Source organism: Merops nubicus, unplaced genomic scaffold (genome assembly GCF_000691845.1).
Source record: "Merops nubicus isolate BGI_N331 unplaced genomic scaffold, ASM69184v1 scaffold3511, whole genome shotgun sequence".
NCBI classification, from domain to species: domain Eukaryota; kingdom Metazoa; phylum Chordata; class Aves; order Coraciiformes; family Meropidae; genus Merops; species Merops nubicus.
In genome coordinates, this window is record NW_008588927.1 from 28,270 (window position 1) to 42,758 (window position 14,489).

At 45.4% G+C, this 14,489-nt stretch overlaps 1 protein-coding gene across 1 annotated transcript; it reads right to left on the bottom strand.

Moving 5' to 3' along the window:
- Positions 1-677: 677 nt before the first annotated feature.
- TMIE (transmembrane inner ear) lies at positions 678-13,494 on the bottom strand (the record flags this gene model as incomplete). The annotated part of the gene is made up of 3 exons (XM_008949404.1): positions 678-743; positions 4,593-4,742; positions 13,377-13,494. Coding segments are annotated over 3 exons (334 nt in total), but the record flags the coding sequence as incomplete, so codon positions are not given.
- Between the last annotated feature and the right edge of the window lie 995 nt (positions 13,495-14,489).

Sequence of the window (14,489 nt, forward strand, 5' to 3'; positions counted from 1 at the left end):
ACCATCCAGAATTTACTGCAGCCCTAAAATTACTCACATGCAAATGTTATTCAGGAGGAGATGAGCGCTGGTAAATATTTATCAAACTCCTTAAAGTCCTCGAGAAGAATTCTAAATGAATTGTGTCCTCCCATGGGTTTAGATCTTCATCTCTGCACATTTCCATGCTTCTCCAACATCCTGGTTCTCACCCCAGGTTGGAGTTTGGTTCCAGTTGTTATCCTGTAGCTCTCCACGATGCATTTTATTAAAACAACACTGTCTGGCCATATGACCAAGTTTTCCTTTGGTGGACAAAAAAAAACCCCAGTGACTTGGTCTTCAAAAGGTAATAAATCCACACATCCAGTGGCACTCAACAGCCTGAGAACGTGGTGACTTGTAGCTAAGTCACTTCTTCTTTGCAGAAGCTTTGGCATTGCCACCAGCCTTGCCATTGGTTTTGGTGCCTCCTCCTGATTTTGCAGCTTCACCTTCTTTTTCACCTTTCTTCCCACCACCTTGTTTCTTGTCCGTAGTGTCCTTTTCCCCTTTTTCTTTCTTTTCCCCTTTTTCTTTCTTTTCCCCTTTTTCTCCTTCTTTCTTTTTGTTGCCATCCTTCCCTTCTTTCTTGGATCCTTCTTTCTGGTCTTTTTCACCATCTTTCTTCTTAGAACCTTTGGATCCATCTTTCTTACCCTGAGCCTTGTCAACTTTTCCAGACACAGTGGGGACTTCTTCTTTTTTCTCTTCTGCAACCTGGGCTGTAGGCAAGGATGGAAAAAGAAAAGAGGAAAGCAGTTAATTTGGGTTGTCCTTAGCCAAGAAGAGGGCAAAACTGGCTTGAGATGGTTTTTTTTGGGTTCATTTTGTGGGTTTTTTTTTGGATTGGTTGGCTTTTCTCATTCTTTGCATATGGGGCATGTCTTCTGCAGCTGAGAGTGGCCACCAGAGATTCTGCTACGGGTCTGTGCTTTCAAAGACAAGCAGAAGATGGCTTGCCCAGCTCAAGATTTAAGATTATAAAGAAATTTAGGATTTCAGATTACAAAGCAGGCTTAGCTTATGTCCTGTCCACATCCAGCCACTGTGGGATTGGCTGGTCCACCATGGGACTGCCTGGTCCACCATGGGACCTGTACCCCTGTAATATATGGGCATACAGCAATTAACTCTAGTACATGGTTAGCCCTGGTTTGATATGTCTTAAGTCATAATTATAAGAAGCTTATAACATCTTTCCTGATGGAATATTTTGACTCTCTTGGATTCCATGCCCATATTTCAGGTGGGAAGACTCATAGCATCAGAAGTGGAAACGTGTTAAGTTTCCCATGACCTCCTCCTCTGAAAATCCCCAGTGCAGGACTTGGACACACACGTATATAACCATGTACATAAAAATCAACCAGATGCAGCAGTGACCTGGAAGTGGCCTCAGGAAATCGAGGGTGATTGGTCACTGTTAAGCTTTCTTCATCAGGCTAAGCCCAATTATTTCATGTTTGTCACAGGCTAAGGCATGATGACAATGAACTGGCTTAGGAGATAACTTCATATGGCTCTTTGGTTGAAATGTCTCAACCTTTCCCTGCAGCCACTGGACCCAAATGTGCTTGAGCAGCCCCAAATCTCCCATTTCTACAGATGTCTCTGGTGTCACTTGCAAATGGCAGCAATCAAACTTGAGTTTGTCAGGTTTACCTAAACTATTCCTTGAGCATTGCCACTGAAATACAGCATCACCCTTTGACCTTGGCAACTGGCAGTTTGTTTTCACACACAGATGGGAGTAGAACAACAGACTCTTTAGAAAGAGTCTGGGAAATGGAGAAATCCTGATATCTCTTATATAAAAAAAGAGTGGAAAGAATAAACCAAACCACCACCCCATTGTCTGCATCAAACATGGTAGAAACTGGGTGAACTCCCAAAACTTTCAGCTGGAGCAGCTTCAGACCAGAATACTTGAAGTTCTCCCAGGCCATGGACCCAGGCAATGTATCTCCACCCAAGCCAAGTCCTGCTTGTACTTCTCCCACAGCTTGAGAGGCAGAATGCAAACGAATCAACTCGTAGGTAATATTTTATACACTGAACCCTAAAGTCCATTTTATTTCTGTCCAATAGAAGGGATTTCTGTGTATAATACTCCAATAAGTGCATGGAGAGCAGTTAGAATAGTCCATGGTTGTAGATGTCACATAGGGTAAAATAATGCCAAGAAATGGGAGTATTTAAACACTGCAATATATTAATGATTAATAGCATTCCAGACAGAAATCTATAACACATTTAATGGCCACTCAGTAATTAAAATCACTCCAATCATCTCTCTGGCCTTGGCTGGGTCTGCCAGGGGTTGTCACAGTAGAAATATTGACTTGACAAGTCCATCCATCCTCTTTCAGGATCACAGAAATCAAGGCAGGTTGCCAAATGTCAGGGGGGAAACACTGGAGAGCATCACGCTCTGTACAGATAAAAATAACATCAGGGAGATGAGGCCCCAAGGGTCCCAGATTTTCCACTGAAAGGCCTAAATCATGTCGTGAAGCTTTTCTGTGAAGCTTTTCTGGGGACAAGAGGACAAATCTTTGAGTTTGATCACCCAGAGCTTCTGCACAGAATCAGAGAATGTTTGGGTTGGATGGGACCTCCAAAGGTCATCTAGCCCAACCCCCCTGCTCCAAGCGGGGGCATCTCCAACTAGATCAAGCTGCTCAGAGCCTCATCAAGCCTGACTTTGAATGTCTAGGTCCTTCCAGGACTTCAAGTTTGGAGACACAGAGGCTTTTTTAAGGCACAGTTTACCTCTTCCACTTTAGCACCTCCCATACCACGAATGGAATCACATCCTTCTTATTGTCCACTGTGGATAAAAGGACCAAGTCTAGACAGCTAGTGTTGATGCAAGCTTCTCTCTAGGTGTGGATGGTGTACTCCTGGATACCACCACCAGCCCCTTCAGGCCAACGTGGGCAGATTTGTATCTATCTGCCCAGTCCAACAGGTCTAGGAGCTTCAGAGAACATGCAGTCAGGAGCCATTACCAAACACCAGCATCAGCAACCTGTTATCCACCAACCTCCCACCCTGCACCATGCCAGGACCACCATTCTGGGATGCTCAAAGGTCAAAGGATGGTCAACTACTCAACTTATACGTTTTGCTGGAAAAAAAATTAGGTAGTCCTTATGGTGTCTTCCCATAAATTGCTTTCTTGTGGTAATTTAATCATGAGTCCACACTGTGACAACTTACCATGGTCTGGTTAAATCTACACCAAGCTTGTGTACCTGGATGTGGGATCTGCTTACAGGAGATCAAAATTTATTGGCTAAGCACTTCAGTGTGTGACTCTCACACCTGTAAGAGTGCATTAACCAGACCTTTGGGTGACCTTTTGGACACGAGGAGAATTTCTATGGACAAAGGCTTCTTCATGCCAGTTGGGTTCAGCTCCAGAATTTATTTTGTAGGCACAGTGAGATGTCTGACCACCTCTGAAATACTGAGGTATGTCCAAATTCCTACTGAGAAGCACGTGGTTCTCTATTTTGCTGGTGTAGGACTAATTTTCTACAGTTATTTGCCTCTTTGACCAGTTTCATCACGTTTTGAGTTAAGGAGACTTCCAGTTTTTATGAAGCTATGGGTACAGGGCTTGCAGAGACACAGGAAAGAGAAATACAAATCATCAAAATGTGTTGAGAAAAACAGGTCAAGTGCAGAGAAGAAGTTGAGAAGCAGAGAGTCCAAGGTATGATGGATCTTATCAGAAAAGAGAAGCCAGAGACAGACAGACAGGAAGGCAGTCCCCTAATTTCCATGCAGGGCCATTTCATCTTCTTCTTTCACCACAGGCAGAGAGTTGAGAGGTCTGGACTGGACATGACCAGAGAGAGTTAGGAGAGTTTCAGCAGAGCCTAGGGTACAGAATCAGGAAAGATGAGTGAGAGCAGCAGAGAGCAGTGGCAGAAATACTCTTGGCCATGCAAACAGGGCAAGACTAATGTGAAACTCTAAGAACTTCTCTTCCTACCAACATCCCCCAACCCAGGAACGGGCCCTTAAAATGAATCAGACTCTCTGGCAATGTTAAACCTGGGCTTCAAAGGAACAACCCTGACTTGTCCCACCAGAGAAACTGTTCCTTCTAGCTAAATGACTGTGCCTGCTGCCATGGATTCTGCAGGGGAACAGGAGGGGTTTATCCAGTCATGGCAATACCTTGGTGGTTGTGCCCAAGGAGCCACACTGATTTCACAGAACCATGGAATCCTAGAATGGTTTGGGTTGGAAGGGACCTGGAAGATCCTCCAGTTCCAACCTCCTTGCCACAGGCAAGGACACCTCCCACTAGACCAGGTTGCTCAAAGCACCATCCAGCCTATTCTTGAACACCTTCTGGATCTGGGCATCCACAACTTCTCTGGCCAACCACTTCCAGTGTCTCACCACCCTCAGAAGTGAAGAACTTCTTCCTTACATCCAACCTAAATCTACCTCTTCCAGTTCCAGTGCTTTACACTCCTTTGCATTCACCCATACAGAAACCAACCCCAAGAGGAAAGATGAGTCTCCTGTGTAGGTGTGGGCGTGGGAAGTACCTCCAGGGATCTCTGTCAGCTCGTTGAGTGGTGGCACAGTCTCCAGCTTGTCTGCATATGTCTTGGCTGCTTGCCGTTGAGCGTAACGTGCCTCAATCTCCTTCTTTGTCCTGGGAATCCGGCACTTGAAGATGCAGCAGAGTGTGATAACTGGGAAAGGAGAGAGGGAAGTGACCATTCAGTAGATCTCTACCTAGTGCAAGGTCCTCACCCTTCACAGGAAGAAAAAATGAATTTTGGAAGAGTTTCTTCCCGTGGGAACCTGTAGCTGTGTACCTCAGTGGAAGGACCTGCCTGAGGGATGTGCTCACCCAGTCTGAACCTCAAAATAAAGAACTGGCACCCTCCAGGTGAGCTGTGGTGAAGGACCAAGCACGTCCTCCCCACCAGAACAACTCAAACCATTGTCCTGAACCAGAGGTGCCACCGGTGAGCATCAACAAATTAAATTCATGATCTCTTTGGTAAGGACAGCAGCAATTGAGATGAACCTTCACCCTTCAAGAGTGTGGTGTTGTTAGAGGTTCCTGCCAAGATGTCTTACACCATTTTTGGGGTAGGTGGATGCTGGGGCTCTGCACCTCCAGATGAAGAAAGCAACAAGGAGCTCGGAAGGGGAATGCTGTAAACCCTCCAAAGTAGTTCCAGCTCAATCTATCCCTTAATTAACTTTCATCCAAATCCATTTAGGACAAGTCAAGCACCCAAATCTCCTAAATCACCCCATCATCACCTTACTAGTCCATCATTCTTCTTGCCATGAGCTAGGCTTCTTTACATACATCTTAAAGATGCAGGTGATGCTTTTACTCCTAGTGAGATATATTTTGTCTCCACACTTCAACCTACTCTCCTTCCAGAATTTCCATCTAATCATGATTCAGACCATTCATTGTCACCACACCACCACCGATGGGTTTCCCACACTAGGAACTCATGGGCTTGAGCAGATCCTGGACAACCTGCTCTGGGTGACGCTGGTGAAGCAAAGTCAAGATGAATTTCATCTTGAAGGTCAAGACAAGATGAATTTCAACCCCCTTCCAACCCCAGCCGTGGTGGGATTCGGTGATGCCATGACATAACTCATGGTTTCTCTGCTACCAAACCACCTCAAGCAGAAGGAGAAACACCCTGTGTGACAAAATGTAGTGGGGCAACTGCCAATTCTCTCCATTTTTGCAGCTTTTCTTTATTAAGAAAATTATTTTCTTAGTATTATTATTTAATTATTATTTAATAATACTTAGCCTTGTGTTATTGTGATAATCAGTGTCTTCCATGAACCACACAATTCAAATACAGCTTTTTTCTTCTTTTTCACTAATATCTTGTTGCTTCCTTTGCTGTTCAGCTTCTAAAAATCATTTTCTTATATTTTTTTTTCATATTAACTCTTCACTTTCCTGCCCCACGAGCTCTGAAGGCCCTTTTCTGGTTTCAAGGAAACCGCCAGGCCTGATCCTGCACATGGTGCTCTCTCTCCACGCTGAAGATTCAGGCTGACCTTGCATCAAACCATTTTTCACTGTTTCTTCCAGGCTAATTGTTAGAGATGTAATTTTTTAAGAAGGAAACAAATATTTGCTGGCCCTTCATGAAATGGGAGTTTTAAAAGAATGAACTTTCTGCTGTCTGCAATGACAGAAATAAAGGTCGTTTATTTGATCTATTTTCATTCTTTGGCATCTACTAAATAATCCTGATTTGGGAAATAATGCACAGCTCTGGTGCTTGTTCCTTTCTGGATTTTTAAGCATGTTTTAATTATTTTTACAGCCTTGATGTCTTCTTGATACTCAGGTTGGAGGGATGACCCCCAAAAGCTCTCATCTGAAGGACAGGAAGAGAGCAAACGTTAAAGACATAATTTCCACCATAAATATTTCAATGTTTGTGACTAAATCTGGGCTCTGTGTTTACTCCCACTGGCTTCAACTAAAATATTTGGGTTTCTGATTGAACAGCACATGCTGAAGACCATGAAAGGAGCTCTACTGGCTTCAATGAAATATCCACGTGGCCAAGTTGTCCACTTCATGGTCTCCTTTCTTTTCACTGAAGGCAATCTAGCTCCTCAACAGTAACATGGTTGCTTCTAGTTTAGCTGGGCAGTAAATTAAGGAAAAAAAATACTAAAAACCCAAAGAAGAAAAGGAACAACTTGGTTCTCCTGGGAGCTGGGAAAGCTGGAAGTGAAATATCTTCTCTGGAGACTTCTTGGTGCAATATTTCAGCAGAGCTACGACAGAACTGAAGAGTTTTATGAATTGAAAGGAAATGGGCTGCAATCCACAGTAGGTTTCCTTGCTTTGAAGCTGAAAAAAGCTCCAGCCTGCCAATGAGGCATTTAATTAACAATTTTGCAAAGCAGCCTGTGCTGCTCTGAGTTAATTAGGCAGCCATTGCCTCGTTAATAATGCAAGCCATTCATGCAGATTTATTCCATGGCAAGTTAAGTGCAGCACTGGTGTTCAGATGCTCTGTGAGAAACCTGGAGAGTTGTCACCCCATGAGAACTTCAAGGAGTTGTTTATTTTGTTGATAATTTGGTGTTTTGGCTGTGTTAATGGTGGGCTAATTGTGATAATGGCACGTGGAGGCTGCTAAACCCTCAGGAAGATGAGTGCTTGGGTGGCTGCTGGTAGGACTGGTCCACCAGGAGGGCTCAGATGTTGAGACAATGCTGCTGGTGGTGCTTGAATCACCTTGTTTAAAGATGTCTCTGCTGCTCCTACAGCTATGACTGAGGTACCTCAGAAGAGGTCCCTGAGCTGGGCTCCAGAAGAAGGAGGTTTGTCCCTCTGAAGGGTGTGCAACCATCCACAGGGCATGGAACCACGTCCTGGCTGTGGCAGCTCAGGTTTGGGGACAGATGGCAGCAAGGAGGACTCAGGATCTGCCTTCTTCTGGAAAACAGAGCTCCACAGATGGTAACAATGTCAGATTTAATGCCCAGGTTGGAGAAGGATTAGATACCCTCTCAAAATCCTTCTCAGCCCTGTATTTTATCCTACTTTATGGCTGTTCTTCCAAGAAAAATCTGTTCTCCCCTTTGGCTTCTCATCTAAAAAGATCTTTAATACTTCTTTTTCCTTCTTCTCTTTCCAAAGTCCTTCAGTGCTGCTATCAAGTGGCCTTCTGATCTTCTCACCAAAATGTGACACTTGTTTGAAGACTTTTCTCCAGGCACTGAACAGAGATGAGGTTTTTGAATTCCTTTTTTTTTTTCCCTTGCAACCCTTCAGTGCTGCAATCAAGTGGCCTTCTGATCTTCTCCCCAACAAGCTCACCAAAATGTGACACTTGTTTGAAGACTTTTCTCCAGGCACTGAACAGAGATGAGGTTTTTGAATTCCTTTTTTTTTTTCCCTTGCAACCCTTTGTTTCTTCAGCATTTTTTGGGGGGTTGAACCTCTCATCAGAACAAATGTTTCCTTAGGAAATTTTGGTCTGAGCAAGGTTAGATTTCTGGGCTAGGAAATGTGAGGGAAAAAAAAAGAAGCAGGTCTGGGAACAGTCATTGGGAGCTCCCTGGAGCATAACTGAGACCATGACAAGGCACTTGAGGACTCATTAATTAAAGGAAGCATTAATTATTCCCATTTCTTCTCTCATCTCATCACTCTAGAGGTCTACTCTGAAGGCATCTCTACATAGGTGAGATGAATCGTAGTTGATAAGTCCATATTAGATGCTTCAGCTCAACCTGAGCTATTAATTAATGAGCCCTAATTGAAAAAAAAGCTCCTGATTGCTTATGCTTTCTGTCTCTTCCCTGGGGTCTTTTGTGCCTGGTGCAACAGCTCCTAAGGCTAAGGTGGGGCTCTCTAACCACCTTGTCCCACCAAAAGCTGGGAGCAGGAGTGGGATTGACCAGATTAACCAATCCAAGGGGTGGGAGGTTTGGGACTGAACCCTCTCCATTGTCTCCATGCCAGGAGGAGCCAACACTGCAGCTGCCTGAGGCAAGATCTGAGGGTGGTTGTTCCACAGCAAGGAGAAATAACTCCCCAAGCATTGATTTTAAAAAAGAATCAGGAAGTTGAGCTTGTCTTTTCTGTCCAGCAGGAGCTAGTGACAAAGTCCAGGATCTCAACACCCACAGTTGACCTTGTGATTTGGGAAGGACAAAACCAGGTTTGGATCTAACCTGTGCAGCTCAGCCCAGTCTACACCCAGACTTCAAGCAACAGATGGATGTCACCTACAATCCTTCACTCCAGCTGGGATATGGGCTCTTATTTACCCTGGGACCTTCAGAAGGTGAAGAAGTTGGTTAGGCTTCCAGCTGGTGGGAACACCCCCACAAAGGAGGAGCTTTGGAGCCCCACCATGGTCAAACACTTCAGTTCTTCCCCTTGCAGGCTCCAGTCACAAGTCCCTCAAGGTGACACATTTAAGAGAAGCCAGCCTCAGGTCATGGCACCTCCAAGGATTTAATCATAGAATCATTTAGGTTGGAAGGGACCTCCAAGATCATCAAGTCCAACCATTGAGCCATTAGGGCTCTAAAGTCCTCTGCTAAAACAGATCAGAATCTGTCAGGGTTGGAAGGGACCACAAGGGTCACCCAGTAGCTGATAAGGATCACAGCTACTTTGGTAGTAGCCTTGAGGGATTGTGTGTTTGTGAGCAGACCCAACAGCAGGAGCTTCAGATAACGTGGTAGCACAAAGCAAGAACATCACAGGTTATTTGTTATCAAAATAATCAACCAGAAAGAACGTTTACTTATTTTTAATTGCAGTGCTTCAAAAATGGTCCTTCCTTTGTTAAAGACTTTCTCTTAAGAGCCCTATTTCATGCCCAGCTTGAGCTACCTATGGTGGTACCAAGAATTTGGGGATTGGGGCTGGTTTGTAGGCACACAAGTGCAAACCAGCAAGAAGTTTTTCACGTGTGGGTAACAGGTTTCCATGTGAGAACTTGGGCTGAGGGCAATAGAGGAGCTCAACTTGTTGTCCACAGGTAAGGGCCCTCCCTTGTCCCAGGTGATGTTCCCTGTGACACCTTGCAGCCATCTCCACGTGTATTATTGCTGAAGGTAGGGAAGGTCTCCAGAGGGATCTGGACAGGCTGGATCAGTGGGCTGAGACCAGTAGCATGAGGTTCAACATGGCCAAGTGCTGGGTCCTGCTTTTGGGTCACAACAAACCCTTGGGGAAGAGTGATCTCCTCTTATTGGATGGGCTCCCTGACTGTCCATGGCAAGTAGAGTTCCCAGAGATGGTGGGACAAGACCAACACCAGGACAGGAAGAGGATTATGTGTTTAATGATGCTTTTCCTGGGCAATTGTTCTGTGATTCGAGTTGGACTCATCAGTGGGGCATCCCTCAAAACGTTGCTGCCTGCATCCTGCCTGCTGGGCTGCTGCCCACAGCCCTGGGGGTGCACGTAAGCAAGGAGACCAGCAGATCTTCCAGTAACAGCCAGAGAGGAAAATCAACCCCCTCAGGGCTACCTAAAAATGTAGATGGTGGTTGGGATGCCAAAAAAAAGGGTGAAACGGTGGAGAGGACACTGAGCAAGTCTTGGGCCACCCGTTGGCTTTCCCAGGGATGGATCAGGACCTTCTGTTTGTCAATCCCACCCATGAAGACTGAGGACTTGGCACCAGAAGGGATAAAAGGGACTCCAAGAGACCAGGCAGCAGTGCTGCTGAGTGAATCAAATCCTCCTGGCAGCTAATCTCCTCTCAGTTGTCTATTGTCTCATCAAAGTGACTCCAAGGAGAAGTCAGGTGCATCCATTGTCTCTGCTCCTCCCTGCAAGGGTCTCCTTATCAACCAGCACTCAGAGGAGCAACCCAAAGCAGCTGAGATATGCCTGGTGCTGAGAATCAACCCTGATAAGGACTTCAGGGCTCTCACAGCCTCCCTTGCTCCACACAAGTCAAATATCCAAAAGAAAAGGTTCCTTTAACCAAGCACAAAACGACCAAGTTAAAATCTTGGGGGTGGAGGAGGAGCAGAGAGTTGATCTGCTGAGCTTGGTACCTGAGAAACTTCCTTTTGTTTTTGCAGATTTTTCCTTGTAGGTGTTGTGTTTGCTTTAAAAATGAGCTTTTCTCTATCTCCTCAAGTTGCACCCAAAAGATTTGACCCTCCTAATATCTCACTAGATGAACAAGAATGGTTTCATGAGAGACACATCCATGAGTTACTCCTCCAGGGTCACCTGAGTGATGCTCTGCAGATGCTACTAACTTCTATTTTCTACTTGTGGGCTGGTTTACTCCCAAATTTCTGTTTTTCTGGTGACATATCCAACCCCAGAGCAGAAACAAAGGGAAAAAGAGACCTGGATGGCTCTGAAAAAAACCTGCTAAGAGGTGTGCCAACATTTCACTGCTTCTGGTCCCTGCTGGGTAGAGGTAGGAGTTGCTCCCTTTGGTCTGTAACCTGCCCAGAAAAACCCTTTTTAGGTGTTAGAAGATCTCCCAAGAGACCTTTGGCCCACTTCAGTGGTGTGTATTTACACAGAATCCATTTTTTATGTAGAGGTTGCTAATTGTTTTGTTGTCATTAACGAAGGGCACTTAAGAGAGGTTTGGAGTGGGAATTTTTCTGCCTTTTCTTAGGGGATGGTGCCATCTCGTGGAAGCTGATAAGAAGAGGAGCTGGAAACCCCACCTAGATCATTTTATGACCAACTATCTTCTCTTTCCATTTGAATGGAGAGGAATCCAGCTCATGTGCTCCACAATCACCCCCAGGGAAGCATCTCAGTTCCTCTCCTCCTGGGCTCCTCACCTGAAGTCCCATGCCAAAGTAGACACACCCTGAAAGCTTGGATAACAAAGGGAGGTGGTCAATCATTGGGATCCTCTGCAGGCCCCAGGAAGCCCTGCAAAGATTCTTCTTCTGTCTCCTGGTGTGGAAGGTTGTGCTTCTGTTGCTCTGAGCTGGAAGGTGCTCCTGGAACCAGGACAAGGAAACCATATCAAAGATCTTCTCCAGCTCCATTAGAAAACTAGATCATCACTTGGTGTCCTGGACTGATATCAAGGAAGCTTCCAAGAGCTCCTTCACAGGAAAACCTGTGTCTGCTCCTGGGTTGAAGCTTTTGCTGGTAAAGCTGGGGAACCACCAGTGCTTTGGGGATCTCAAAGTGAAGGAGGAGGAGGAGGAGGATGCTGGAGCAAGACATGAGACCTCGGTGAGAACTGCCTGCATGGTTCAGTTATTTTGATGGCATTATTTTTGAACCTTGTCTTGTTTGATTTGAATCATGGGTTTGGTTAAGAGTTAATGTCTTCACCAAGAATTTATTGTTTCCATGAAGCTGACTGAGCTGCTGCTGTTGCTTTGAAATCTGCTCAGTGCAAGAAAGCTTCCAAAAAAAGAGGCAGGAACAGAGAGTGGAGCCATAAACTGACTCCGTGACATCTTGTGATGTGTTTAATCTATTTATCCCCCTGAAACTCACCAAATCAAACCCCTATGACCTATAAAATGCTTGGTCCTCCTCCACTAATTTCTTTCCAATTTTATATCCCCCCAAACCAATGAAAATCAGCTCAACAAGACTTTCCACTAATCTGCTTGAATTCTGAAGCTGTTGTTGGGAATTTGGATGCCTGTTTCTCGTGGAGTCACTAGGGTTGGAGCTTGGCCACGTTTACTTGGCTCTGTGGGGTTCCCTATTGTTTGCAAAGGGTGTTGTGGCATGTGATTAATTAGCATAAGCTTAATTGATGGAGAGCAGGCAAGTTGGAGGAGTAGTTATCCCTCTGACTTGAAAAAAAAGGCAATGAAAGGGTGAATAAAAAAGAGTAACATGCTTGTACTTGCTTTGAATGTGAATACGTGGGTTAAACAGAGCTGGGGAAGGGTCCAGAGGATGAGTCTTGTGAGGAGCAGCTGAAGGAGCTGAGCCTGGAGCAAAGGAGGCTCAGGGGAGACCTTCTGGCTCTGCACAGCTCCTGCAGGAGGAGGGTCCTTTGACTACATGTTGTAAAAGTTTACAGAGCAACCAGAAGATGGGGAAGAAAAGGGATTTATCATGTTTGGCTCGTATCTAAAGGACCTGGGTTTTGGTGTGAGGTTATAGTTGGCTCAAGGAGCAAGCAGAAGATCCTTCCTTGGAATTTTGATGGTGTCCTGCTCGTGTCCTAAGTGATATTCTTGCCAGGCAGCTCGTGGCAGTGGTTGGCAAAGCATGTTGAAGCTGGTCTACACTCTTTGCAGAGAGGGAGCTGCAAGGGGTGAATACCCTCGGGCAGAAGGATTTGTCATTCCCAGATGGATCCCCAAAACGTGCTGGGGGAGGGTCTGATCCCATTCCCCTGCAGCCACCAGCTCTGAGCCAGTCCCTACTGCCTGGGGACAAAAAAAGGAACTATTTAACTCCTGAAGGCCCTTCCAGAATCAAGTTGAAAGTCTTGGCACCCAGAATACAAGTTGGGGACCTTCATGGCAGCTCTGGCTGTGACTGCAGACCTGTTGAGGTTCTTGTTGCAGCCTGTGGACATGCCTTTGAGCTTGGCCATGGTACCAGAGCTGCACAAGGTCTCAACTGTGGCACAGCCCTGTAGCATCTCCTCTCTGAGATGCCACCAGCTAGGACCTGTTGATCAGCATGTGACAAGAGGAAGCCACGATGACCCATCTGTGGTTCCTTCCAAGACCCCACCTGCTTCTCCCTGCTGCACAAACCCCCTTGTGAAACCCATCAGCTCCAGCCTGTGACCTTCATGGCCACGTTCTGGAGTCCTCCAGGAAGGAGTCCTACTCGAGGTGGTGCTGTGGTGGGTGCAAGGCAGAGAATTAGGACTTACTGACTGCCAGGACAAAGATGGCAAAGATCCCAATCACCTGCCAGAGGCGCAGCCCCCAGATCACCACCGTCTCCGAAGTGACAGGATCTGGCTTCTTTTTTGGGGGTTCTGTGGTGGCCTGGGAAAGAGGAGGAGAGAAAAAAAACAAAGAGAAATGAGATTTAAGATTTTCAAGGTCCCTAAAGCAGTCAGAAAGGTAGGACAGGAGGTGGTAGACTTCACTTGGTCTACCAACTGAGCAATAACTTGGAATTTTGGTGGCGTTCTGCTCATGTCCTAAGTGATGTTCTTGTAAAGGCTGTCTGGAAACCTTTGAGGAACAGAGATTTCCATCAAGAGCTTGTATCTAAAGCTTTTGCCATTTTGAAGCTAATCCGAAGCATTGTCAGGTTTTTTTTTTTGTGTTTGCAAAGCAAATCTGTTTAATCTCATTTTTTTCTAAAGAGTCCATCTCAGGAACGTGAAGTATAAGAAATTTCCTCCTATTTTTAAGTTATATTTTCAAGACATAGCTGCAAATACAACACAGGGGTTTTTTTCTTCTTCTATGAAGACTTCTCCACCAGTTGCTTTGCAGTGGTATCTGCTAGGTCTGGATAAAAAGGGAAGGAGGAAAAGAACCCAATGTTGGGGTGCAGTGAGAGCCAGCTGAGATATTTTGGAAGGAAATGCCCCGTGGATTTGATACAGGGACAGATCCTGAGGCTCATGTAGGAGTCCAGAAGGGACACTTGATTTAAATCCCATCATCACTTGGGAATGAGGCGTTGATGGGGAATTGAAGGGTAGCACAGTGTGAAGGCAGTTGTTGTCCCACAGGATGTTCTCTGGTTGTCAACCCAGAATTTGAGATGTTTGGTTGAGTTTTGAGTACTGGGGATTCCACCATATTGCTTTAACCCTGTAAAGACGGTATCAGAAAGCACAAATGTTGTGAAATGGAAGGAAAAATGGTTCAAAAAATGGTAATTTGGGGGCTAGAGGCTCCAGTTCTGTAGAATCATAGAATTGTTTAGGTTGGAAAAGAGCTTTAAGATCATGGAGTCCATCCATTAACACCTATAAACCTCATCTGCATGACCTTTAAACACATCTAGGGATAGTGATTCAACC